This window comes from Phyllostomus discolor, chromosome 7 (genome assembly GCF_004126475.2).
Source record: "Phyllostomus discolor isolate MPI-MPIP mPhyDis1 chromosome 7, mPhyDis1.pri.v3, whole genome shotgun sequence".
In the NCBI taxonomy this organism is placed as follows: Eukaryota; Metazoa; Chordata; class Mammalia; order Chiroptera; family Phyllostomidae; genus Phyllostomus; species Phyllostomus discolor.
This window is the reverse complement of record NC_040909.2, coordinates 123,979,265-124,005,218: the sequence shown is the minus strand read 5'-3', so window position 1 is coordinate 124,005,218 and position 25,954 is coordinate 123,979,265. Positions and strand designations below refer to the sequence as shown.

Sequence of the window (25,954 nt, the reverse complement as noted above, 5' to 3'; positions counted from 1 at the left end):
TTTGGCAGGAATGGCAGTATCTGTCAAATTTTAAAATGCACAGAACTTTGGAAACAGAAATAACATTTCTAGGAATTATTCCACAGATATGTAAGTGCTAAAAATACATATGTACAAGAATGGTAATTATACCATCGTTTTTAATGCCCGTCAATAAGCAAGTACATGCATTCAGAGGAATACTTTGTAGCTGTGTGAAAGAAAGGGGTATTTCTATGTATCTTTCTAGTATTTTTGATCATATTGGAGATCTTTCCATATTAGTTATGGAAAGTGGAAAAAACAAGTGCAGAATCCCATTTGTTAAAAAAAATACACACATGCATGCACACATGCACTATACATATACTACATAAATGGTACGCACATATATATTTCTACTTGTGTATATATAACATGTACATACATAAATGCATAGTTATCTTTGAAACATATGTGTCAACTTATTAGTAGGCATTACCCCTGATGAATGGGACTGAGAATTCAAAGGTGGAAAAATGGGAGGACTTTTTAAATTCATTTTTACCTTTCCATATTATTTCAATATTTTACCAAAGATAACTATTCTTTTATGCTAACCTAATTCAAAAACCTAGTTTAAAAATTAAGCATCTTCCAGATAGGAGTTATCTGACAGTTTCAGTGATTAGCTGTCCTTTCTTCCCTGGATAATCACCAGGGAAGAAGACAAGGAAAGCGGGATATAATCATCTCAAATTGTGGACCAATCTGTCTCCTATCCCCCTTTTAGTCAGTAAGTTCATAACAGCAACAATAGCTGCAGCTCAGCACCTGGCCCTCAGGAAAGGAAGTAGATGTATTTGTGACTTGTCAAACCAGACATTGTCACCTCCAGGATGAGGAAGTTTGTTTGTTACTCCATGACGTTTGACTCCGTTTTGTTTAGCTACTGTCAACATTATCATCTGCCAGCAACGATAGGGCCCACTTAGAACAGAACCCTTAAATGTAGCCCCGGCAGTAAACACTATAAAAACATGAGCTGTTTTGAAGCCAACAGCCTTCTGAGACTGTATCTACCTCATATCAAAATACACTAGACAATAAAGAAATGTTTGGCCAATATCCAGGTATTTTTGATCATCTGCATGTTTGACGTAGTGCAAACCTCTGGTGCTGGTTGAATTTTGGGGTTGTTGTCCACAGTCCCCTCCTATAGAAATCTCTTTAGTGGTACGAAAAGACTAATCCAGTGGTTCTCCCCAGACCAGCAGCAGCAGCATCTTGTTAGAAATTCACATTCCTGGGCCCCACCCCAGACCTACTGTCTCAGGAATGAAGGGTTGGGGTGCCCAGCAATCTGTGTTTTAACCAACCCTCCAAGTGATTCTGATGCCACTACAGCTGGAGAACCAACGACCCGGTCTAACAAGGGTTCCAGGCATATCGTTCACAGTAGTTACAATGCTGCCTGGGGGGCAGATCTGTGCAGCCTTTCCGGGGTCTTTTCCTCACACTTAGGGATAAAATAACTTCCTCCATGACCATCTCCAGTGTTTGTGCACATTGTTTTTACACTGAGCCATATCATTTAACATCTGTTGGAGGAAAAATAAAAGCCAATACTTTTTACTGGTTCTTGCCTGAAAGAAAATCATAGTATTTGTTTTCTCCCAAATTCCTTATCAGTATAAATATTTTCTGTGATGCATGTTATCAGTGAGGCCACTCCCTTTTGTGGTCCTAGGGAAGAGGCAACACGGGTCCTAGGAACAAGAGTGAAATCACTCCTACCTTCCATGAGTAAGATGGAGAAGTCCTTTAAGATGGTGATGGTGCTGGCCAGAACCAGGATGGAAAAGACGAAGGTGCAGATTGGGTCCGCCACTTTATAGTCTGGCTGGAAAACGCAGGGACTTTGGTTAACTGGTTCTGTGCCTCCTTGGCAGACAGGCTGATGAATAAAATCAGTAAACCTCCCTTTCTCCTTCCCTCTCCATCACCCTTTCACCCCCGCCCCCCGACACTTGACATTCAACTCAGAGGCCACACTTTCTGAAGACTTAATCCTTTTTTTTAAAGATTTTATTTATTTATTTTTAGAGAGGGAAGGGAGGGAGAAAGAGAGAGAGAGAAACATCAATGTGTGGTTGCTGGGGGTCATGGCCTGCACCCCAGGCCTGTCACCTGACTAGGAATCGAACCTGCGACACTGGTTCGCAGCCTGCGCTCAATCCACTGAGCAATGCCAGCCAGGGCTTGAAGACTTAATCCTTCTTTTAGGCTTTAAACAACCAGTGAGGGAAGAAGAAAGACTACAAGACATGCTCTCCCATAATTTAAGAAGTAATGGAAAAGATACTCTTGAGTGTTTTCTCAAGAGGCCCAATTTAACTTCTCTGGAATTAAGAGAAGGACCGAGTGTGTGGTAGACTGATTTGCACAATACCCAGTGACTTTTCAGCCTTAATTTTGATGAGAAGAAAGCATGTCATCTGTCCAGAGGTTGCATCCGAAGAAAGCAAAGCTGGATCTTGGTCTTGGCAGACTGGAGGTACTTTGGTTTTTCCCTCCCAAGTATGGCACATACTTGAGGCAGCCATCTTTGATACCATCTTCAATACCGTCCTAAGAGGACAAGCCGAGGCCTCATTCTTGCCTCGCTACTACCGGCCCCCTTAGCCTCAGGGTGAAACGCCTACTATTCTGCCTCTGATGCACTTTTGTGCCATGAAAAAGTATGTACCTCATTATCTCTAAGAAACTTGGCATCAACCTAACCTTTATAAGCATACTCTCAAACTCTACTAACCCATATAATTTTGAAGTGTTTTCCTTAAAGTTTTCAGTGAGCATTTGCTCAACTGAATTCTGATCTGTCTTTGTAATTTGCATTTGCATGTTTTCATTTTTTAGCGAAAATAATGCGGAAGCCCTGCTAACTGGGCAGGCATGACGTGAACAGAGATTGGAGCTCTTTTCCTCCATCACCCCCGGCCCCCACTCTAGACGCCCCCCTGTTCGTTCTCGGTACTGCCCAATAGAGATCTGCAGTGGAAATTTCCTGAGGGTCAGAGACCCTGCAGATCCATTCCCAGTTTCCATTAACACCCGGACTCTTTGGAGAGCAGTTACCTCCCCCAACGGTGGGTGATACTGGTGGGACCGTCATCCCCGTGCTCTACCCTTCCCCCGCCAAGCAGCAGGTGTGAGACCCAAACTAGGTCAATGAGACTCCCTTTCCCAGAAACAGGAAACTTCAGCATAATGACAAGAGATGGAAAAAAATGAGTTACATGCATTTCAGTCTTGCGTCTGGGACAGAAGTTGGATAGTTTCTGAAAGAAGTCCCCCTCGTGTGTACCTTAATTTCTGTGTGGCAGTTTATCCAATGAATTTCAGCATATATATCTACATATATATGTGTGTGTGTGTGTGTGTGTGTGTACATGTATATATGTTTTTTTCTTAAGTGAGCTAGAGATCTTTCTGGTGCTTACAACCCAAGATCCCTAATGTATTCATGGTTCCATTGTGGTCCATATTGACTCCATGACAAAAGGAACCACTTTCCTGAAAGACTGGAAGTTCTACAGTTAAAGACACAGATCGTAGGAATTTAAGTCTAAGGTTTCAGGCTTTGAATGCACGCCTGTTTGTTTGAAAACTTGCACAGTAGTTTGTTTAGGCAAACATCGTCTGTCCACGTTCGTGTAAGTTAATATCAGAGGATCCACTTCTACACACGTTGGTCTATAAAATTATGACGACAGTGGGTGAAATCAAACATTCTCACCTTGAAGTAGATAATAAGTGCACTGGTTAACACACTGATGCTCTGAAATAGATCTCCGAGGGTGTGCACAAAGGCTGCTCTGACACTGGCATTAGCTTGCACTTCCTTGTGACTGTGACCAGGGCGTCTCTGGTGCAAGATCACACTCAGTCTGAAGGAGAGAACAGCATTCTCAGCACCCATGACATTAACCCTTAAAAACCTATGCAGTGTAATGGAAGGGTTGACAGTGGCGTATATTATCCAAATTGGCAGATAATTGAAATGGCAATGTTTTAAGATACACTATTTTGAACTAAGTTTGAACACAAGTGGATCATAGCATTTAAAATTTGTCACGTAAGGACAGACAACGAAGATTTTCCTCAATTTTCCCTTCTACCCACCTGATGCCATTGTTTCACATTAAGCCCAGAAATCATCCCTTCTTAGATGAAAGTCAAGTGTTTGACGATGAGGAGGGGAAATATCATGTAATGATGGTCCACTGCATGTCAGGCACCAGGGTAGGCTTAAAGCTGAGCTTTGGTGGGAATGTAATTAAATGTGCTGCTCTCGAATGCAAAAAGCAGCAGAAAGGGGTAAAATAAAATAAGTGAATTTCATCAGGGTTAGATTTTTTAATTTTTTATTTCACTTAATTTTGTTCATTTATGTGAGAATTTGAAATTTGAATAATTTTCTAATGGCCAACGATGAATATGCTGTGCTTATGTATATGTGGCTATTTATCCAGAGACTAAAGTATATTAAAATATTACAAATGTAGATGTAGATATAGGTACACACATACCTATAAAATACTGCAAAACTGAACAGTTCCTATTCACACCAGAGTTCAGTGGTAGTCATTATAAACTACGTACCTGATTCTATTTATCTACAATTTCAAGAGGTTTAGACCAAAGGTCAAATCAGAACTTTTTTACTGATGGCCAACAAGGACTGTTTTGCCTAAAAACTTTATCTGTACCTTTTGTTACAAAGGTTTTAAAAATTATTGTTGGGTACCTTGTACCTCTATTTTCAGTAGAGTGTCTGCTAAATCTCAGGGCATCGTCACAAAGCAAACTGGCTGTTCTCTACCACAATTTGATGATTACATGATGTACACTTTTCAGACTGTCAGTGTTCAGGTGATCTTAGAACCTCAGTGAGGAGTTGCTGTTCCAGGTTCTTCGGGTAGCCTGCCATGGCTGGCAGCAAATCGACGCTTGTTCTAGGTCTGCCATGTGTGCTCCTGACATTGTCATTCATTCTTTACTCACGTTATTTGAAGGGGGGAAAAAACTTACTTAGGGACCCGTGTATGCCAGGCCCTGTTAAATGTCTGGGGCATAAAACCGAGTGAAAACAGACACGGTCCCTCCCCATCGTGGCGTTAACTATGATGGAGACGCAGAGAACTTAGAAAGACACATACGTACATGGACAATTCTAATTATAATAAGTGTATGAGAAACTGCTGCTACAGATAATTGAACAAGGGAGACCGATTTAGTTGGCAAGACAAAACAATTGAGCTGGATTCGAAAGATCAGAGTTAAATGGGCTGATGAGGGGAGGGAACGTTTCAGGCAGAGAAAATTGAGCATGTAAAATAGCCTGAAGCCTCTGTCAGTAATTTGCATCCTGGAATCCCTTTGCAACCTGTACTACAACTTCCTGTCCTGATTTTGAGTCCCCAGGGAATAAATATGTTCCCAGATTATGGTTCTGATATCCCTACTCAGACAACACAGCCTCTAGCTGCACTTGGAACCTATAAACCCAGTTCTGGGAGAAAACATTAGAGTCATCGGTATCCTCATCCATTAATAACCACCTGATTGGCCAGGAAAGTCAATGTCTTTCAATTCTATTGTCTTTCTGAACATTGAAAATTGAGGTCCAAGTTCAAAAGCAGTGGCAGTAAAAAGAAAATGTGAATGGTATCTGTAGAAAGTAAAATTCAACCATTGAATGTCCAGGTTTACAAGGTCGTTAGCTAGGGGTATCCTTCATCTTTGTGTAGCATTGACACGACTTATGTGACGTATGACTCGGGAAGTTGTGAGTATCTTTATGCTTCCTGCAGCCTTGTGGACGTGTTGTTCTCCTATGCAACGATGATGTCATGGACCCCCAGTCAGGAGGACATGCACTCTGGCTTGTCTCCTGATGGTAACAGATTTGCATTGATCTCCCCAGTGCCAATGTGAAACACATTTTCAATATAACTGGGGCTGGGGGAACTAGGGATCTAGTCAGTGACAGCAAGTGAAATACCACTCTTCTAACTCTTTAGTTCACAGGTTTTGAGAAATGGTTGGCAAACTAAGAGGTGAGGGACAGAGGCAGGCACAAGGTAAGGGTATCAGAGTGACCTGAGGAACTTTTTCAAAGTCCCATGCTCAGGTTTAACCCCAGTTTTAGACATTCCCCTGCACCCTCTATTTAAAAGCACCATTTGAGAAGCCATTTGTCCCTCACTGTTTTCACTTTCATGTATAAACCTACCGCATAGTGTGCACCATATTGCATTGCAAGATAGACAAAGAGATGATGCATAGATAGTGTATGAGTTTCCTAATGCTGCTGTAACAAATTGCAATAAGCCTTTGTAGCTTAGAACAAGATAAATTTATTATCTTATAGTTCTGGAGGTCAGAAATCTAAAATGTGTGTGCAGGACTGCATTTCTACTGTAGGTTCTAGGGGGAATCCCATCTTCTCACCTTCTCCAGCTTCCAGATGTCATTTACATTCCTCGGCTCCAGGTCTCTTCCTCCGTCTTCAAAGTCAGCAATGCAGCACCTTCTCCCCTCTCTGACCTTACACTTCCCTTTTATGAGGACCTTAGTGTTACAGTGGGACTATTTGAATGATCCAGGATAATTTCCCCATACCAAGATCCACCCTTTACATAATCACATTTTAGAAATTCCTTTTATTGTGTAAGTTAACATAGTTAGAAGTGCCAAGTAATGTGGAAATTTTGGGGGGCCATTATTTTCTTCACCACAGATGATAGACCGTTAGACAGACAGACAGATGCAGTTGTGAATAGGGTTGCCCAGAATCAGGGCAACCTTATTTAAATGGGAAGGAGCAAACTGACCAAAAAGATTAAAGTCCTGGCCTTAAAACTCTATCGTCACGAGCAATCGAGTAGTTCATTTGGGGGACAGCAGACAAACATGGCAATGATCGCATGGCCCGTAAGAATGATTTAAGACTACCTGGTTAAGAGAATGGACCAATAGGCAGAAAATAAAGACAGAGTTTAGCTAACAGAACTTAAGGAAGAAGTTTCATGTAGTCAAAATAATGCAAAGATAAGATAGAGTGCTTTTGAGAGAAATAAATGTTGTTACTAATTCATATATGAAACTAACGACTATTTTATGGGGATGTTGCAAAAGAGAATTCAGAAGTACAAAGGGGACTGAAGTAAATAATATGTAAGATCCCTTCCAACCCAGCTCTCTGGGAACCCATAATATGTTCCTTAGTAAAAAACTGAATAGGAGTAAGTCACATCCCATAGGGAACCATCAATATACATGAGAGAGCAGAACGGCCAGGACCCGATTCTGAGAGTGGTGGGTCTAGATTCAAATCCAGGTTCAACACCACCTCCTTGGCGATTTATTTAACCTCAGTGAGTTTCAGTTTTCTAATCTGTAAAGTAGGGATGTGGTGAAAATTGAGCTTGATGATGTAGATCAAAAGATCATAGCACAGTCCCTGGCCCACAAGAAGCATTCAAAACAGTAGCTATTAGAAGCCCATATTAAAGCACATAAGCTAGTACAACCAGCCTTCCTTTCAGTCATGGAGACATTTGAACACTCTCTCAGGTCTCCACCATCCCTCCCAGTGGAGGAATTAAACAAAAACAAAAAAAATAACACAATGATAAACACACATCTAGGTCCAGACAGGTCTAAAGACTGGCTTCACGGGCAGTGGCGGGGGGACTTACACAATGTTGGCTGCCACGGCACAGCCCGAGACGATGATCATCACAGTCGCCTGGATCTGGTAGTCGGGGTAGAGGAGGCGCTCACACGCCAGGTACACCAGCACACCTGTCACTGCCCAGACACACAGGATGGACAGCAGGGCACCGAGGATCTCTAAGGATGTAAGCACACAGACATCCGCACACAAACAATTTAGGAATCACCTTAATGTCCCCAAGAGTCATAAGGCATTCATGTTTCCTCCCTGCCAAAAGAGGTTTCAAACTAGTTCACTCTGACTCACAAAGCAAAAATTTGGAAAGATTTTTGCACTAAGATGGAGTAGTTTTATGTTGCGTATATAAAACACCAGCATGTGACTTCATTACGCTCCATGTTACTCAGTACTTTGCAGCAAATTTTTAAAGCATACTAATTGCTGCCTACCCATGCTCTTTTCCTTGGAATTTTAATTTAAGCAGGTGCTAAAATGATTGAAACTTAGTAGGAGATGAAATAATGAGACACAAAGAGTGAAAGGTATTTAAAAACTCTTAATTTTGCCATAAAGCCTTTACAGCGTGCCGGCACCAGTATCTTCTGTGGATTAAAATAGTGAAAAGGGAGGCCTTCAGAGGGTACTTGAAAAATGAGTTTCATTTGCCAACTCAACATACCATAAACACGGAGGTAAGCTCAGAGGTATATCAACACTCTCACTGCATTTTAAGAGCAGCAGAAAGGAGAAGAAACGTCAGAATGAAGACATTTACATTAATATTTAAAGACAAGACAGTGTTCAATCTGCCTGCTGAGTGAAGGACATCTGCTCACTCAGGAGATTGTTAACGCCTCACCCCGATCTATAACTGATCTTGTGGATGGATTCTGGAAGCCCACAGGGTCTAGAAACATCCTGTGAGTCAGTGGTCAGGCACGTTCCATTGTTTTGACCCCCCCCCCCCACTTTAAAGGAGGGCACTGCAACCTGTTTCCCACTGTGGGACATGTTCCCCCAAACTTTAGTCACTACACACAATTGTCATGAGATTTGCCATAGCCACCTGCCACCTGTCTCATTAGACACTTCATATTCTCCTTAAATAATTGGACTCTTTATATTTAGCTTCTTCCTGAACAAAGATCTCCATGAAATTACATATTTGATGTTCTAGTTGATTTCAGCCTCTATGTCACGGTACTGCCTAATGCAGTAGCCATCAATCACCCGTGGCTGTTTAAATTGAAATTTGGTAAAAGTAAAAATCCATTTCTTCAGTAGCACCGGCCATGTAGTAAAGTGTTCTATGGCCATGTGATGCTATATACTATAGAACATCTCCCCTGAAGCAGAGTTCTGTTGAGCAGCACTGGTCTCCTGGCGTGTCTGTGAACTTCTGTGGTTAGGATGTGACAAGCGGCATTTGAAATTCTGAGTCCTCCCTGTGTTTACAAAACATCCTATGTTTACAGGAAAGCTCTGGCCAATGGTATCCACAAAGGTAAACTAGACAGACAAATGCTGGATGCTCAGCCAAGAGTACATTGTTTTCCAAGAGTGTCTCTGTTGAGGGATGGAGAAAGCATCTTCAGATCACATTGTCACGACCTCTTTTTATCTACGTTTATTGCCTCCTCCCTCTCGCTCGCTGAATGGAATTAGAACTTCCTTCTATTCTAAGCTTGCAAAAGTGCAGTCCACAGTTGCCGGGCTGTGGTCTGTGTGTGGGGGCGCCTTTCCGAGAAGCCTGGCCGTGTCAGCGTGTCGCCCACCCCTGCCCCGCCCTCAGTTCTCCTTCACTTTCTCTTTTTGCCCCCCTGTGAGAAGTTCTTCCATCTCTGCAACTTTTTTGTGCTGTCTGTGCCTTACTTTGCAAAATGGTAGGAACTTTACCCTCATCCTGTCTCCCAGATGCAGAGTAACTTAATGAATGACACTGTGGCTGCCACCACACATGAGACCCTGGGGCTGCGGTGGTTGCCAAAGTGATCTGTGTGTTCCTGCTGACCCACTGGAGTAGACACAGCCTGACAGATCTGGCTTTTATCTGAATTAACACTGAGAACACAGTTCCCAGCACGTGTCTGTTTTATCCAGAGATGTGCCTCTGAGGGATTTTTGAACAAGGCTTTGCTTTGTCCCTTTTATTTCCACCCTCGGTTTGCCTCTGAGGCACTACGCTGCCATGAATGCTCCATAACTGAACGGTACCTGCTCGGTGCCATCCAAACGTCAGCCGCTTGGAGGGAGGCTTTGAGGACAGCCACAAGGAGAAGAGGCTGAGCAGTAAACTGCTCAGGTCAATTAAGAGGTGGGCGGCATCCGTGACGACAGCAAGACTCCCAGCCATGTGGCCACCTAGGAGGTGCAGAATGTCACACGTGTTAGGGCCCCAGATGTCGACTCTCTCCATATGGGTACTTACCAGAGTTGGTGAAAATGCCACAGACTCATGGTGCTTTAGAAGAAGAATTAACATTGATTCCATCCATCTCTTCTTCCAATTTGACAAGTAAAGAAACCAAGACCCTAAAAGTGGGAAGGATCTAAGCATGCAGAAATGAATTTCGAGGGCACAGCCGTTCCTAGGGGAGTAAAGACACAGGGATCGGAAAGTGTGGGCATTCTTGGAGACCGTCCCTGTTAGACTCGGACACAAGGATTCAGAAAGGGCAGTGCAAAAAGATGAGGCTGGAGAGGTGCAGGCCAGATTCCAAGGAACTCATGCTCCAAAGGGAGCACCGGACTTTTGTCCGTAAACCAGATGACACGATGGCCCGCTTGGTGTGTTTTTATTTATTTCTTTTTTGGCTTGTAATTTTACCAGAGTCCTCACCACTTTTTACTTTTCTACTAATTTGTATAACCCACTTGAGTTCCAGACCCCTGCTGTGAATAGTGTGTGGGGGGGGGGGGCACAGGAAGGAGAAGGGCAAGCCCCTTGCAATGGGATTCCCAGCACAGCAACCCAGTCAAGCGCAGGAAGAGCACTCATGCCCTGAAGTCCTGCCTGGCTTTTCTCTCCATTCCCTCCAGGTCCCTTTTGAGAAAACACCTTCAGCCTCTAAAATTGAAGTCAAAGGAGAACCTTGCTTCTTCCTTCCTGAGCAGGGCTTGTTGTTCGAGAGCAATAACCTTTATTACTCTCGTTGCATCTCCCCAGCAACAAGCTTTGCTGACTGATGGTCCTCCCAGCAGCTGTTTATTGCCTTCTGTACTAAACAGCAATGGAGGCTGTCAGTCATCAGCCCCTCCGTCATCAGACTCACCTTGTCGACTAATGATGATAAAAAATTACGTATATGGCTCATAATTGCGGCAATCCCCCCAGACTGCTAGCTCTAGCTGCAGTTAATAACTGGTTTGTCAAAGTTTAATGGTCTGAAGCAAAGTAATCTGCAAGCTTGTTACTGAGCTGTCGGTGCAAAAATCACAATGATTCATTAGCCAAAAAGCAACATTTTGCTAACAAATCAGCTGTCCTTCCAATTATCCTCTAATGTTGCTCTATCTGCCAAACCGGGGCCTGATAATGAAGCTGTGTTAATAATGCATTATTTCTTGCCCGGGAAATGACTACATGCAGATAAGCAGCATGCCACCATCTCAGCAATGAATGATGATGGTGCTTCCATGGGCTGAGCTGAAATCATAGCCTAAGTCAAGGAAACGAAGTCTGGCGGGGTTTCTTCGACAGGCTCAGCTGAGTCAGGAGGCAACTGAGAAAGAAAAAGGGCCTGGCTTTGGAAGACACATGTAAACACGGAGGATCAGGAACCAAGAACCAGTTTGCAACCATCAGAACTACCGGTACTTTAACTATCCAAAATACTGGGCAATTATGCTGAGTGACAATGGAGCAAACTTTTTATAAGAGGTAGTTTGCACTGAACTTGAACTTGCTTCTGAACGTATGGGGTACTACTGACAATTAATTCAATCATCCAGCCAGCATTTATCGAGCCCTTACTGTGCACGGTAGAGGGACAGGACATATAAAGATAATGTTAAACAATCACAGTCCCTTTCTCCAGTGATCTCCTGTCCAACACGCACTGCACTGAAGGCGTGCCTAACGGGCTGAAGGACTAGAAAACCACTCCCACCGAGAGCATCGAGGAACTTTTCACAGGAGAGAGGGGTAAGAATTAGCTAGAAGAGAAGGGTTTGTTGGGAAGAGGTAACGGCGGGAATGAGAACAGAGAGAAATGAAAACATAGAACCTTTGTGGACAAGCAGGAACAGAGGAGTGTTGAAGGAATAATAGAAAGTCAGACTGGACAGGTGGGCTGGGGACCCTCATGTGGGGCATTCAATGTCATGCTGAGGAATGGGGATGCTATCCTACGGGAATAAGAGGATCAACTTATGATTTTGAGGCAAGGTCATGACATATTCAAAACTGTATTTGAGAGAAATCTTTGCCAGCAATATGGAGACTGACTTGGAGGCAGAAGAAGCTAGCAGTTAACACACAATGGTACCAGACAAAGGAAATGATGATAAAGGCACGAGGTAAGCCGCAGCACTCGTGTTTCTGGATCACCTGGCAAGACGTAGCAAGCAGTGCACGTATAACAAGGTGGGAAATGCACTAAGGACTACGTTCTGCACACACACCCTCCTTAGGGCCTGTGGGGTGGAGGCCACAGCAGGAGATCAGGAGAGCACTGGGCCTGGGTCTCACACTCACCTCAGGTGCAGAGAGCTGGTGTTAAGCACACACGCTGTTTGCTGTGGAGAACAGAGACATGCTGACAGCACTGAGAGACATCGAGGTCTCTCCAACAACAGGAGCCTTGGTCCCCATTACTGAACTACACCCTGGTATGCCACTAATCCATATTTAAAAAATTCTTTAATAGTGTTATTATCCCATGTACCTTATCATGTCAAAAACTCACGGGATTACTACATAACAAGTATTCAAAACATGCCACAGTTTGCATAGGCATGTTTTGACATTTCTTAAGTTTTTAATACCAGGAACATGAAGAAATGTAAGTGGGGTAAGCTGCTGAGACATCCTGGCTCTAGTAGGAAGTAAGATCCCTCATCAGCTAAGCTTGTAGCTAGCACACCACCCAGCTGTATCTTTTTCTTACTAAGAGAGATGTTTGCTCACTCTGAAATGCTCACCATCTCCCCAAGCCTGCTTCCAGCTCTGTACTTCTATCTAGCAATATGGTGCTTCCTCCATCTTTGCTTACCTCTCAGTAATTCTGGGTCAGGATGCCTTTCCTGACTTGTCTTCATTTCTTCCAGTAATGGCCATAGCTGAGCTTACTTTTGTGAATTCTCCATGTCTATACGTCTGTCTTTTCACATTGGGATGCATGTGTACATCTGCACTGTAACTCATCTCTTTATGTCCTTTCTACAATGTGCAATTTTCACAAGCAATCAGAGAGAGTCCCAATTCAACAGGTTTAAAGGCACATTAACAGAGGACACACTGATGCTTACAGCCTTTTCTAATTCCTTCCTCCCATCTGCTCTGAGAGCTGAGGCCAATTCTCTCCCTAAACACAGCTCTATCACCTCGTTTTCCTCTGTTCAAAATGTCATTTCTGCCTCCAGGCCTGCAGACTGAGTCCAATTCCCCAGCCAGGCCTCATGGCCCTTGAACTCCCAACGACTGTTCCAGTTTTATTCTCCACTGACCATGCTTTAGCCTACACCACCGCCTTAGATCAGTCCTTTCGCTTGTAAGTCAGTACTGCTTAACTCAAGCTAACTTAAACAGCAGCAACAAGCTGATGATTTATTGACTCGTACAACTGAGAACAAACCTGGGTGGGATGGCATTGGGTGCAGTCTAAACTAAGGTTCCAAAAATGTTGTTGGGACTCTACTCTGTCTCCAACTATTGCTGTTCATTGTCCTACTGAAGACAGACTTCCTCCCTATCAGCAAGAAAAGTGGGCCTCTGGAAGCTCCAGGTTCTTGTCATTTTAGCAGAGTATTTGTAGAGTAAACAGAGGAAGAGTTTCCCCCTAGCCTCCCTGTGTAAACCCAGAGACTGATTAATCCAGTCTGGTATCTCATCCCTAGCTTTGTCCAGGAGCATGGGGTACGTGGGCCAGGAGGACCAGAACTGCAGCCAGCACAAAGAGTAGGAGAAAGCTTACTCACCAGTCCATTACCAACAGTGGCACCAAAGTGTGGCTACATATCAGATCATTTGAATTGCTCCCCAGGAACACATAGTTCCTGTTGTGTTGCAGACCCACCCACTCAGTGTCTCCAGGCAAGGCTGATATTTACTGCCTCTTGGACCACAGCAATAATCAGATGCTGCTCATTCAGGCCCCTCCCTCTGAAAAGCAATTCTCATCTCCCTCTTAGCCACCTCTCCATTTCTACCCTACCCTCAAGACTTTGCTCAAATGCCATATGCTGCAGGAGTGACCTGAGAATAATAATTGCTTTCTCTGACATGGTCATCGTGATTTCTGGAGGAGGTGAGCTGTGGGTTGGGCTCTTGGATCACGTCCAGGGTTTTGATGAGTGTGGGGAACGAGGAGAGGGATTTTTCATTCAAATAAAAAGGCATAAACCAAAGCTACAAAGACATTCAGGTACAATGATTATGTTGCATTCAGTGAATAAACAGCTGAAACAGAAGAGCTATGTAGGAAAGTGGTAATGAAAGAGACAGATAGTTTGGCAGCCAGATGGTGGAATATCTTGAAAGCCAAAGTAAGGACTTTTTATTTTGCCCAGGATGCTAGAGCTTTCAATCTATGGATCTCACTCCCTCAGGGCATCCCGAGGGGCCCGGCCTCTTCTTGACACAGGCACCCTTGCCAGGGTACCCCAGTGCTCGGGAATGTTTCCTACATCTGCCATGAGGGGAAAAGGTTGTGAAAGGCTGAACTAGGCAGAGAGGAGCCACGGAAGAATTTTGAAGACAGAATTAACATGATGAGAGCAATGTTTTAGGAAAATGTGCTCAATAAGTACAGTTCAAATTCCAAATGGTGTCTGTCAGTACCCATTTAATTCCTTTACTGATAATATCCCTTCCCTCTGACTCTAAAACAAAGTCAGATTAGAACTCACAGACTAATTATCAGGAATGAGAAGGAAAGGAGACCGATTTGCTCACTCCAAGCGAATAACTTCCCATTTTACTCCTTAAAAATACAAGTCATTAAAAAACAAAGCCATAGAACATTAAGAAAAGGTACAAGGAGAAAAGTGAATTTTTGAATGGAAGACCAACCATGTCATTTCAGACTATTGGTTAGACATCAGCTGGGGAGAAGATGCCATCAACCCTCAACATCTAAGTGGATTCAGGGAAAAGCAGAAGAAGAAAGTACTGGAGGAAACAAGCCATTTTCTATATCTTCCTGAGCTGTGTGGGCATGGGGTAGTACCAGGACTTTGTTTGGAAGGCTGTGAATTTCCAGAAGATCACCTTTTCAATAACATTCAAATGGATTCTGCTTCTTAGATTTTCCATTTTGTCCATCTGTTTCATGAGCAATTCAATATTGTCCACAATCTTATGAATTTTGATAATAAAAAACGTTAGTGGGTTTCCAAAGGGTGTTTTCCAGATTGGAACTACTAAAAGTAAATTATCTGCAACCCCACCAAGCTATTAAGTCAGTTCCTTCAAAAGACTTGCCCTGGCTCTAGACATTGTGTGGCATCAATTATTTTTGTAAATCGACTGGGGAAAGGTTATTAACAACCCTGGATTTGTCTTGGGCTGGATCCGTCTAAGTTCTTTTCCAGCTTTGAAAAGCTATAAAAAGTCTGAGTATATAGGCCATAAGACTCCATAGCTTGAAGAAACCAATTAATTCTGATTGCTAGCTATTATAGTACCAAAAAGAAATGGCTTAGCAGATTCTATTTCCTTCTGCTCTCAGATTATTATTAATTTATGCCACCTTTTGGGTAATAGAGAAAAATGAAGCCAAAATGTTGGTAACAGAGTGTAACAGGCAACAGTGAATAGCCTGGTGGCTTATGTATAGTGTTTTCATGAAGAAAATTGTTTTGGAAAAAAATAATAACTAACATTGTATATCAAAACTTTCAGACTAAGTTAATAGCTGCACATCATTTTATTAAGCAAAGGCAACCCTACTCCGCTGGAGCATGGGAGAGGCTCCCGCTCTTCCCTGGACTTCTGAGCAGAGGCATACCTTACTTTAGGACTTCCAGCCAAGATAGAGGCCTAGGTAAACACTGCTCGCCTCCCTGCACAACCAGAGAAGACATTACACCTAAACTACAAAACAGCTATCACCCAGAAAATCAAGCTGTATGGAAGCCTGGCAACCAAGGAATTGAAGAAGTCACATTCATCCAGGGGAGTAGAAGGGGCTGAGATGCAGAGAGGGGCAGAGATGTGGGGATGTGGAAGAGGTGGTCCTATACCCACATGTGGTGGATAAAAATTGGGAGGGATGCCTTAGGAGCAAAGGATTCCAGCACTGTACCAGGCCACCCAGCCCAGGGTTCCAGCACCAGGAATATAAATCCCCATAACTTCTGGCTGTAAAAACCAGTGTAGGTTGGGGAGGCAGAAGAAACTGTGGGATTCTCAGGAGTCTTCTCTTAAAGATTACACCAAGTGAAATTTTTAAAAAATTAAAAGGAACCAACAGTGGAATGGATGACTCTGAGAGTCAAATCAATGGTTTGGAACATAAGGAAGAAAAAAACATTCAATCAGAACAGCAAGAAAAAAAAAGAATCCAAAAAATGAGGATAGATAGGCTAAAGAGCCTCTGGGACAACTTCAGACAAACCAACATTTTAATCATAGGGATGCCAGAAAAAAAAAGGAAGAGCAAGAAATTGAAAACTTACTTGAAAAATAATGAAAGAAAACCTAATTTGGTGGAAGAAATAGACATACAAGTCCAGGAAGCACAGAGAATCCCAAACAAGATGGAGAGAAAGAGGACCACACCAAGACATGTCATAATTAAAATGCCAAAGATTGAAGATAAAGAGAGAATCTCAAAAGCAACAAGAGAAAAGTGGAGAGTTACATACAAAGGAGTGCCCACAAGACTATCAGCTACTTTCTCAAAAGAAACTGCAGGCTAGGAGGGACTGGCAAGAATTATTCAAAGTGATGAAAAGCAAGAACATACAACCTAGATTATTCTGTCCAGCAAAGCTATCATTTAGAATTGAAGGACAGATAAAGTCTTCTTGTGCTTCCCAGACAAAGTAAAGCTAAATGAGTTCATCATCACCAAACCATTATTATATGAAATCAAAAGGGAATTATTTAAGAAAAAGAAAATCAAAACTATGAACATTAAAATGGCAAGAAATTCACAACTATCAACAACTGAAAGTAAAAATCAAAGTAAGCAAACAAGCAGAACAGAAAAAGAATCATAGACATAGAGATCATTTGCAGGGTTATCATTTTGGAGCAGGAGTGGGGAGAGAGTGGGAGGAAAGGTGCAGGGATGAAGAAGTACAAATGCTAGCTACAGAATAGACAGGAGGATGTTAAGAACAGTATAGGAAATGGAGGAGCCAAAGGACGTATATGCATAACTCAGGGACACAAACTAAGGGGGGATTGCCTGAGGGAATGGGGGACATAAGGAAGAAAAAGTTCAATCAGAACAGTAAGAAAAATAGAAAAAAATGAGGATAAGTGGAGGGTGGTAAAGGGGGGAAAATTGGGTCAACTATATAGCATAATCAATAAAATATATTTAAAGAAAGAGTAAAAATAAACAAATAAGAATATAATTTAAGATATTAAAATGTACCATAAGAACACAACCCTGCCCTGACTGGTGTGGCTCAGTTGGGCATCACCCTGCCAAGGGAAAAGTGACTGGTTTGATTCCCCATCAGGACACATGACTGGGTTTCAGGTTTGTCCCTGGTCAGGGCGTGTACAAGAGGCAACTGATGGATGTCTCTCTTTCTCACATCAAAGTTTCTCTCCCTCTCTTTCTACCTCCCTCCACTTCTCTCTGAAAAGAAAGAAAGAAAGGGAGGGAGGGAGGGATGGAGGAAAGGAGGGAGGGAGGGAGGGAGGAAGGAAGGAGAGAGGGAGGGAGGAAACAACCCTGACCAAAGGTGGAAGAAGTGAAAAAGGTTTTTAAAGCCAAAATTATGTTTTAAAAAAATAAAAGAGAAACTAAAACAACAATATAGTCAAGAAAATGTATACAAATAATATATCAGTAAAATAGACATCTACCCAGTTAAATCGAGGAAAAGAAGATAAAGTATATAAACAATATTAAAATAAGAAAGGAATTAGATACAGGGTGTCAAATTCATTTTCACCTGGGGCCATATCAGCCTTATGGTTGCTTTCAAAGGGCTGAATGTAATTTCAACTCCTTAACAGTTAAGGAGTAGTTACACTTATACAGTCCTAAAATTATTTCAGCCTTTAATAAATTATCTCAGTATGACACTATCACATTCCACTGCATGATAATGAATTGAAAATTTCAATGAAATAAATGGAAAAACATAAACTGGAAAAACATAAATGACCACAGTTTACTCAAGAAGTACAAATTTTGAGTATGTCAGTGAATGAGTAAACTAAAAAATATACCAAAGAATTATTTCCAAGGATGTCTTCAGGCCAGTTTATCAGGAAGTTCTTAAAAATGAGGAGATAATTACAGTGTTGTATATACTCTTTCAGTTTTTTTTTAAAAAAGGGTATTACTAAAATTAAACTTTTTATTTGTATATGCTTAACTGATTCAAAATCTTAGAAAAATAGCTCCAAAACAGAAAACGGTAGGTAAATTTCCATGATCAATAAAGGTATAAAAATCCTAATGAAGATGAGTAGATTAAGCAGTGCTTTGACAGGATGCTTTGTCACAGTCGATTTGAGAGGCACCAATGCGAGGGCCAGAGAGCCAAGTCCTGAAATTCAGGCTGCCTGCCCATCTGCAGGAATGACTCAAGTAGAGCAATTTACTCTCATGCTTCAGATAGCTCGTCTATAAAGTGCACTTCATCATAGGACCTACCTCTCAGGGATTTCGACAGGATTAAGTAAGGTAATGCAATGGAAAACACTCATCACAGTTCATGGCTCATAGTAAGCATTAAATAAATATTAGCCATTAACACCATAATGCCAGAAATACAAAGATCATAGTATAATAGGAAAGCTATGAATATAATACATGTCCACAATGGGTGAAATTGTTTTTAACAGAATAAATTTAAAAGAAATGGTATTAGATAAAAGTCAACACTCACCCTTGATTATTGGTTAATCATTAAAAAAAAACTAGGACAAGAAGAATACTTCATTAACACAATAAAAATACTTAACCCCTCAGAAAACATTTTATTTAACAGTGAAATAGTTGAACCTAAGATTTTACAAAAGAGGTATAACTATTGAAAACAAGGAAAAATATGGTTTTTGCACAAGAAAGCGTTATCTCCAGAGATGAGTTCGGGGGGTGGGTGGTAGAGGAACAAGGAAAATGGACTGAGATGCATTTAGAATGATATTTCAAATATGTACACAGTTGAGTACAAAATGATTACACAAAATGAACCCTTTGCAGAATAAAAACTAACCATCCAGAGAACAGTATAGGAGAAAAAGAAGACCCCCACTCACCTCCAAAGGTGAGGGTAACTGATTGTTACAAACCAAGCACATCAAATAACTATAAATAACTCTAGCAAGAAATAGGTTGTCCCTGTGTTAAAACAAATAAACAAATGAAAAACCACAAAACTTTGGTTAGAGATATAGAGTATTTGGATAAATAAAGAAACACAATATTTGTGGTGGAAAAATGGAGTATTTTAAAGAGATTTGGATTCCCAAATTAATTTATATACCAATAAAATCATAATTAGATTTTGCAGGAAACTGAACAAAATGATTCTCATGTTTAATTAAAATAATAAATTGAAATAACTTTTTCCCATTAAGCAAAGGATAATAAGGAAAGAACAAGAGATATTATAATGCATAAGTTTAAGTTAGTTAAATATGTTACTCCTGATAGAGACCAGCAACATGGACCATGAAAGGCCTCAGAACCAAACCATATTGTTTATAAAAATTTGATAAATGATTAAAAAAATAAAAAATCAATGAAGAAAATAATTATTATTCAGTAAATTATACTGAAAACTTTGTTGGCTGTTTAGAAAAGGATTTCCCATCCTTAGAACATATCTAATTTCACACTGACTTAAAACTAACAGTAAAAACCTGAACAACAACATAATGATATTTATCTTTTCAGGAGCTGGGGAAGGCTTACTAAGTACTACAACAGCAAAAGAGTGGTGAAAAACTCAGCTAAAAATAAAACATTCAATACAATGATGTATATAAAGTTTAAAACTTCTCTAAGTCAAATAAAAAATTAAACAAAAATTAAAAAGTGAACAACAATCTGGAAAAGTATTTCCAATAAATCTATCTAAAGTTTAATATCCTAATATATAAAGAGCTCCCACAGATCAATATAAAGAATTACAAATTATCTAAAAAACAGACACTGAGAGGCAAGCAGTTCATGCATTTACAGAGAATTACAGATCACTAATAAGCATGCAAAAAATATTCTAGCAGTAAAGAGTGCTAAAATAAAGCATATTCACTTATACATTAAGATTTTTTTTAAAGATTAAAATAAGTTCTGGTAAAGATTGGAGAGAAATCATTCTCATGTAAACCTGGAAGACACATGAATTGTTTTAAGCTTTCTGGATGGCAGTTTGGCAGTATGCATCAAGAAGTAATAAAAATATTTGTCCTTCAACCAATTATTTCCACTTTTAGGACTCTTTTTGAAGGGATTAACAGAAAGGCAGGCAGAGTTTTATTCAAGATTTTTTATTGCAGCATTGTCCCTAAGCAGGGAAAAAAAAAATCCCTAAATGTCTAACAATAGAGATGTTATGTAAAGCACAGTGGAGTGCATATTGTTCAGGCATAAAAATATTTTCAAAGAATATTTGATAGCATGGTCAGAAGCATTCAGTATGCTCTCAGTCATGTTGAAAAACACTGAGCTATGAATAGAAAATGTATTGTACAGAAATACTTCATAATTCTATTGGAGGTTATCACTCAAATGTGGGACAGTGACGATTTTTATTTTGTTTCCTTCTATTTTCCAACTTATCTACCATGAGCACATTGTTACTTCATGCTTACAGAAACCGTTAATGCGTACTTTAAAAGGAGAACCTAGGTAGCCCTCCCATAAGGATGTAGGTTTGCCTGTTTAATCAGAGCAGACTTCTGGGGAAATACTCACCCACGACCTCTGCAATCATGAAAACAAAGCATATTCCTGAAGCAGCACAGAGTTTCCACTTGGCATACACCTGCTTGTTTGCCCTGTTCTCTGCGGCCTTGGCGTCGCCGTGACAGTGATCAATGGCTCCAGACTCCAGCTCCTGTGGCTTCTCTCCCACACATTGATCTTCACTCGCAGGTTTCTGCTGGAGATCTGCGCTGTGGTTGAGTTTGACAGAAGCAAGAAATGAACATGGTGGCAAACGTCACAGACAGCCCTACCTATTCTCTGAACCACTCTTGGGGCATTGGCTACCTAACTAGGAAGTTGCAATTCACAGCTCCTTCCACAAGAAATGTCAAGTGTAAGGACTGAGCAAGAAATTTCCATCTGGAGTCTCAACTACTAAATGTTTTGCTTTTATTCAGTCAAACTCTATTCGATCTCTACCACCAGTAATTAATTGATAGCAAAGGAACAGGGGAAAGGAAGCAGACACCCTGCGATGCATTTCCTTCCCAGTGACTTCATTTTGAAAAGATACTGGACACCATCCCACAAGTTAAAAAAGGGGGTGGGGACAATGTTGGACATCTGTGTATGAGCCAGCCTGATGATTCAGAGACCCACCATTGCATGCCATCACTGTCACTTTCTTCTCCACGACAGCATTGGTAATAGATCATAGCACCTTTTCCTGCTAAGTCCATATGGGCCCTCAGAAACCTTCTTAACATAACGTTGCACACAGTCTCTCTCAATCTATGAAAATGGTCATGGACATTGACACTTAACTGATAACTTCCCATAGCAAGCACTGCACATCAGTTCTGCTCGGACAGAAATCTCTATTTAGAGCTGTTTAGAGAGTTATAGAATTGCACAGATGGAAAGGTTGTAGGTAACATTTAGTCCAACCCCATGGTTTCGTAGTTGAAGTAATTAAGGTTCAGAGAGGTTGAGTAATTGCCTGAGGTCAACAGCCAGCCAATGGCAAGCTGGGCTCCCAAGGCCAGCCCACTTCCTCCCCTACTGAACACAGCACATCTAACCCCGGTCTCGCTGATGCAAACCTTGACATTGGTCTTGAGCTAATCAGATTTACATTTTTTCAAATAAAGTTATTAGAAGGCATTAATAAGATTCTTAGAATTAAGAACTTCGTATTTATGGCTTTGAAATGTGTACAAACAGAAATAAATAAGCTTCCAGTTGAAGAGCTATTTCATTTTTCTTATCACCGTCTGAAATTAAAGGTCTGCAGGCTTCAGCTTAGATGATCATTTTGGATTATGACTCTAATTATTATTATGTTTATTTTTTTCTGAATAAACTAATATATTCATTCTAGAAAATCTGAAATTACAGAAAAGCACAAAGCAGAGGGAAAAATCACTGGTACGCTTACCTGGAAGAGACATGTTGTTGTTAGGCTTTGTAATATACAAACATACATTTTTATGCATAATTAGAGACCATGTTAGTTAGGGTGTTTTTGACTGCAAGTACAGAAAACAAAGCTTTGGCTAGATTAATTAATGAATGGGGATTATGGTTGTGCAACTGAAAATGTCTGGGAGTATCAGGCTTCCGGCTGATTTGCCAGGACTCCAGATCCACTGCTTTGCAGCTCTCACTGTGCTTCAGTCTCAGGCTGGTTTTCCTCATGGTCGTGGATGTTTGCCCAAGGTAGTCAGGGCTACGTGCTTGCTGTTTCTCATACAGGAAGTGAGAGTGTCCCCATTTCCAACTGCTAAACAAGTCCTGAGTTGCATGCTGATTTGGCCAAATGGAAACCAACACTATAGCCAGTGGAATAGAAATGGGCTGATTGGCTCAGACCTTATTCCCGTCAGAAGACTGGCTAAACCCAGCCATGCTGACTCCTACCACCAAGAATGGGGCAAATGCTGCCTAAATCACACGGTTGTAACTCAGCGGGGATGGGCTGGAACAGATGGTGGATGACATCCACTGAAGTGTCACCGTAGTGTATCCTCCCAAAGATACAGCTATGGGACCTGATTCTTAGCTGTGTACATTGTTAACAGTTTCTCAGCTTATTAAACATTCCATGTCATTATTTTAACATTCAGAGATCACTACATTTAATATAGATATGTCACAACATACTTAAGTGGTTTCCTATTATTAGAGAATTCATTTTTTTCTAATTATTTGCTCAGTAAGTACCACTGTGATTCAAACTTTTATAGTTAATCTTTGCTTGATATATCTCCTTAAACTGTGGTCCTAGAAGGGAAATTATTTGGTCAAAGAGTATCTACATTTTTAAGGGCTTTGATGTATATTTCCAGATTGACTTCAGAATGATTGTGCCAATGATGTTAAAAGCACTCAGGATTTTGAGCGGTTCCAAATAATCTTCCTACTGGAATAAGAACCATTTGGCAAGGGGCACAAATAATGTATTTATAGCTATGCATTTTTGCTTTTGTGATGTGATACGTACCCTGATAATAAACAACCATGTAATGTAGTAATGTGGGTCACCAACGGTCCTCGCTCGGGAACCTGAGAACTGATAGGAAAGCACAGGAGAGGTTCCCCCTTTGCCTGTGCTGAGCAGGCAGCACGAGGAAGACAGGCTCACCAATTGTTCTGGCACTGTTTACATGACCACTGGTCTGCTGTGGTCACAAGAGGCTTTACTTTATGTTTTTCATGAATCTTGTGGCCAGAGAAAACCAGGTGGTAAGTGACCGGGAGAGAGAACACGTCCTGGAGCAGTTTAGAAGGCAGACCGAGGCCTGTGGGCAATGCCACAAGGGGAACACTGCAAGGACCCTGGCCAATTTTGAGTTTTAAATACGGCATCCCTGTAGACTTCAGCTCAGCCAATATTGCTATACTTTGAGCTGAGATTGAAGCCTCAAAAATTAAATGTACATTTGCTGCCAGTGAATATATCAACATAGATTCCCATGCATTCTAATACATCCTGAGAACAGGAAGAGTAGACCAGAGCAAAGAAATTTACTGTGGCATCAGAAGTTTAAAAAAGGGAGAAACAGGTTTATAACTGGAAAAAGAAAGGATCAGGGTAAATGATCTGTCCCAGGTTTAATTGTCTTTATTTGAAAAGAATATAAAAACAAGCTTGACAGTTTTGATCATCACCATGACTTGCAAACTCACCCCATTTATGAGGCAAATGGGACCCTCTAACTATAAGCCTTCAGTTTTATGTGTGTAACACAATGCTAGCAGTCCATTTTAATGAGAAGGGAAATACTGTTATTTCAATAATGTAGAGATGCTCTGTTAATAGTGTCCATTCTGTTAACAATTCATTGTACAAAAATTCTGCCGGACCTAACACGAGGCTTTATTGTTTATGATCTCAATACATCACATCCAATATTGATTTCTAAGAAAAGTAATTCTTATAAGGTGAGATACTAGATGGGCTCAATTCTTTGCCACACATTTCCAGAGCAAAGGTGTACATATCCTAAGAGAAAGTTTTCCTTTGTTATTGTGCAGACATTTCATTCTGTCAAACACAGTGCTGCTGCCACTCTTCAGAGTACCAGTTTGGTTCCACGAAACAAACATTTCACATGTTATTAGGGGGTAGTTATTTTCTTAAACTGTGCTCCTCCTAACATGAGTTTATTTCAGATTTTCATTCATTCATCTGTGTGTTATGTTTGTCTTCGCTGCCTGCTTGGACTGAATCCTCCAAACACACTAAACTCTGATTCTTATAGGTCTCTGACTTTGCCAGGCAACATCCCCATCTGAAAAGCTTTTCTGAGCCCTTCTTCCGATGGAAGGTCTCTCTAACCTTGCTCTAATTCCCCTTTACTTTTCAGTTCTCCATTTATCACTGCCGGAAAGCTTTTGCTGGCTGCCACAGTCCAGCTGTGACCTAGGTTTCCTCCGGATGCTCTCATTGAACATCCCCAAAATGACACACAGACTGTTTTTGTCATTGACTTCTCCTTCTATGTATTTCACATCACACTCACAGTTTCCAGGGAACAGAGATCTGGAACCAGGAATCTTTTCTTCTCCATCAAATATCCCAGTGTGCTCAATCAATAACTTCTAAATAAGGGGAAATGAAGGCACCAGAACTATGTAGAACATTAAACTCAGCTATTTTTATTATAGGTGTGCAGAGTTGATCATGGTAGTATATGATGAAGAAAACAGCAAATAATTTTGAAGTCAATGTAACCACAATTTCATCACATAGTTGAAAAGCCTTAATTCTTTCCAATAGAATTTAATAAAATTTACTCTCTATATTAAAAGTAAGAATAATTGAGGACAAGAAAGGTAAACACATTAGATTGTATGTGTCTATTTTCTGGAAGAAAATCTACAGATCAAAATACACTCATGAAATGTGACTTCATGCTGTTAAGGATATTTATGAATCAAATAAACTATATAGAGTATTGCACGTTTCAGGATATGAATTATACAAGTCAGCCAACAGTTTGTGAAATTTCACAAAATGCCCAAAGTTGCACAGCCAGTTTGTAATTTTGAAGCTGGAGGACCTGAGGATGTATTGACTATGGAAGACAGAAAACTGTGAGGCAGAAACACACATCTGTTACCTGTCCAGGGTGAAGGCATACATCCTGGTGGCTTTGTCATTCACGAGATAAGTTCTCTCAGGAAACTCCATGGTGGCCGGGATGAGAGCTGTGGCTGCTGCCGTAGGTTTTCTCGTTACTGTTGTTGCTGCTACTATTTTTAACTTACTGTCGAGTTTTGGGAGCCAAGCAGCATTACCGTGATTCACATACTTTCCAAAGGAAAAAAAAAAATTGAAAAGGCTTCTGGGACTTAGTATAGCAGGCCTCCTACATCAGTGTTCTCGGTAGATGTGCTACAATTGCAGCCTCCTCGGCGTGTCACCTGGCCTCCTTCTCTCGCCCACAGAACTCCTTTCCTCGAGAGACTTGCAGGCAGGCTCCTGTGCAGTGTGAGTGCACGCTTCCCAGGCCCTCTG

General features: G+C 41.1%; 1 protein-coding gene across 1 annotated transcript in view; it reads right to left on the bottom strand.

Annotated features, from left to right (window-relative positions):
* The window catches only part of SLC30A8 (solute carrier family 30 member 8), a 30,744-nt gene extending 5,117 nt beyond the window's left edge, over positions 1-25,627 (bottom strand). The window contains exons 1-6 of the mRNA XM_028533523.2: positions 25,557-25,627; positions 20,980-21,179; positions 9,917-10,063; positions 7,725-7,878; positions 3,758-3,908; positions 1,756-1,861 (exon numbers count right to left, since the gene is read on the bottom strand). Of these exons, the coding sequence (XP_028389324.1) occupies positions 1,756-1,861; positions 3,758-3,908; positions 7,725-7,878; positions 9,917-10,063; positions 20,980-21,179; positions 25,557-25,627 (829 nt within the window). The remainder of the gene's footprint in view (positions 1-1,755; positions 1,862-3,757; positions 3,909-7,724; positions 7,879-9,916; positions 10,064-20,979; positions 21,180-25,556) is intronic.
* Positions 25,628-25,954: the final 327 nt, after the last annotated feature.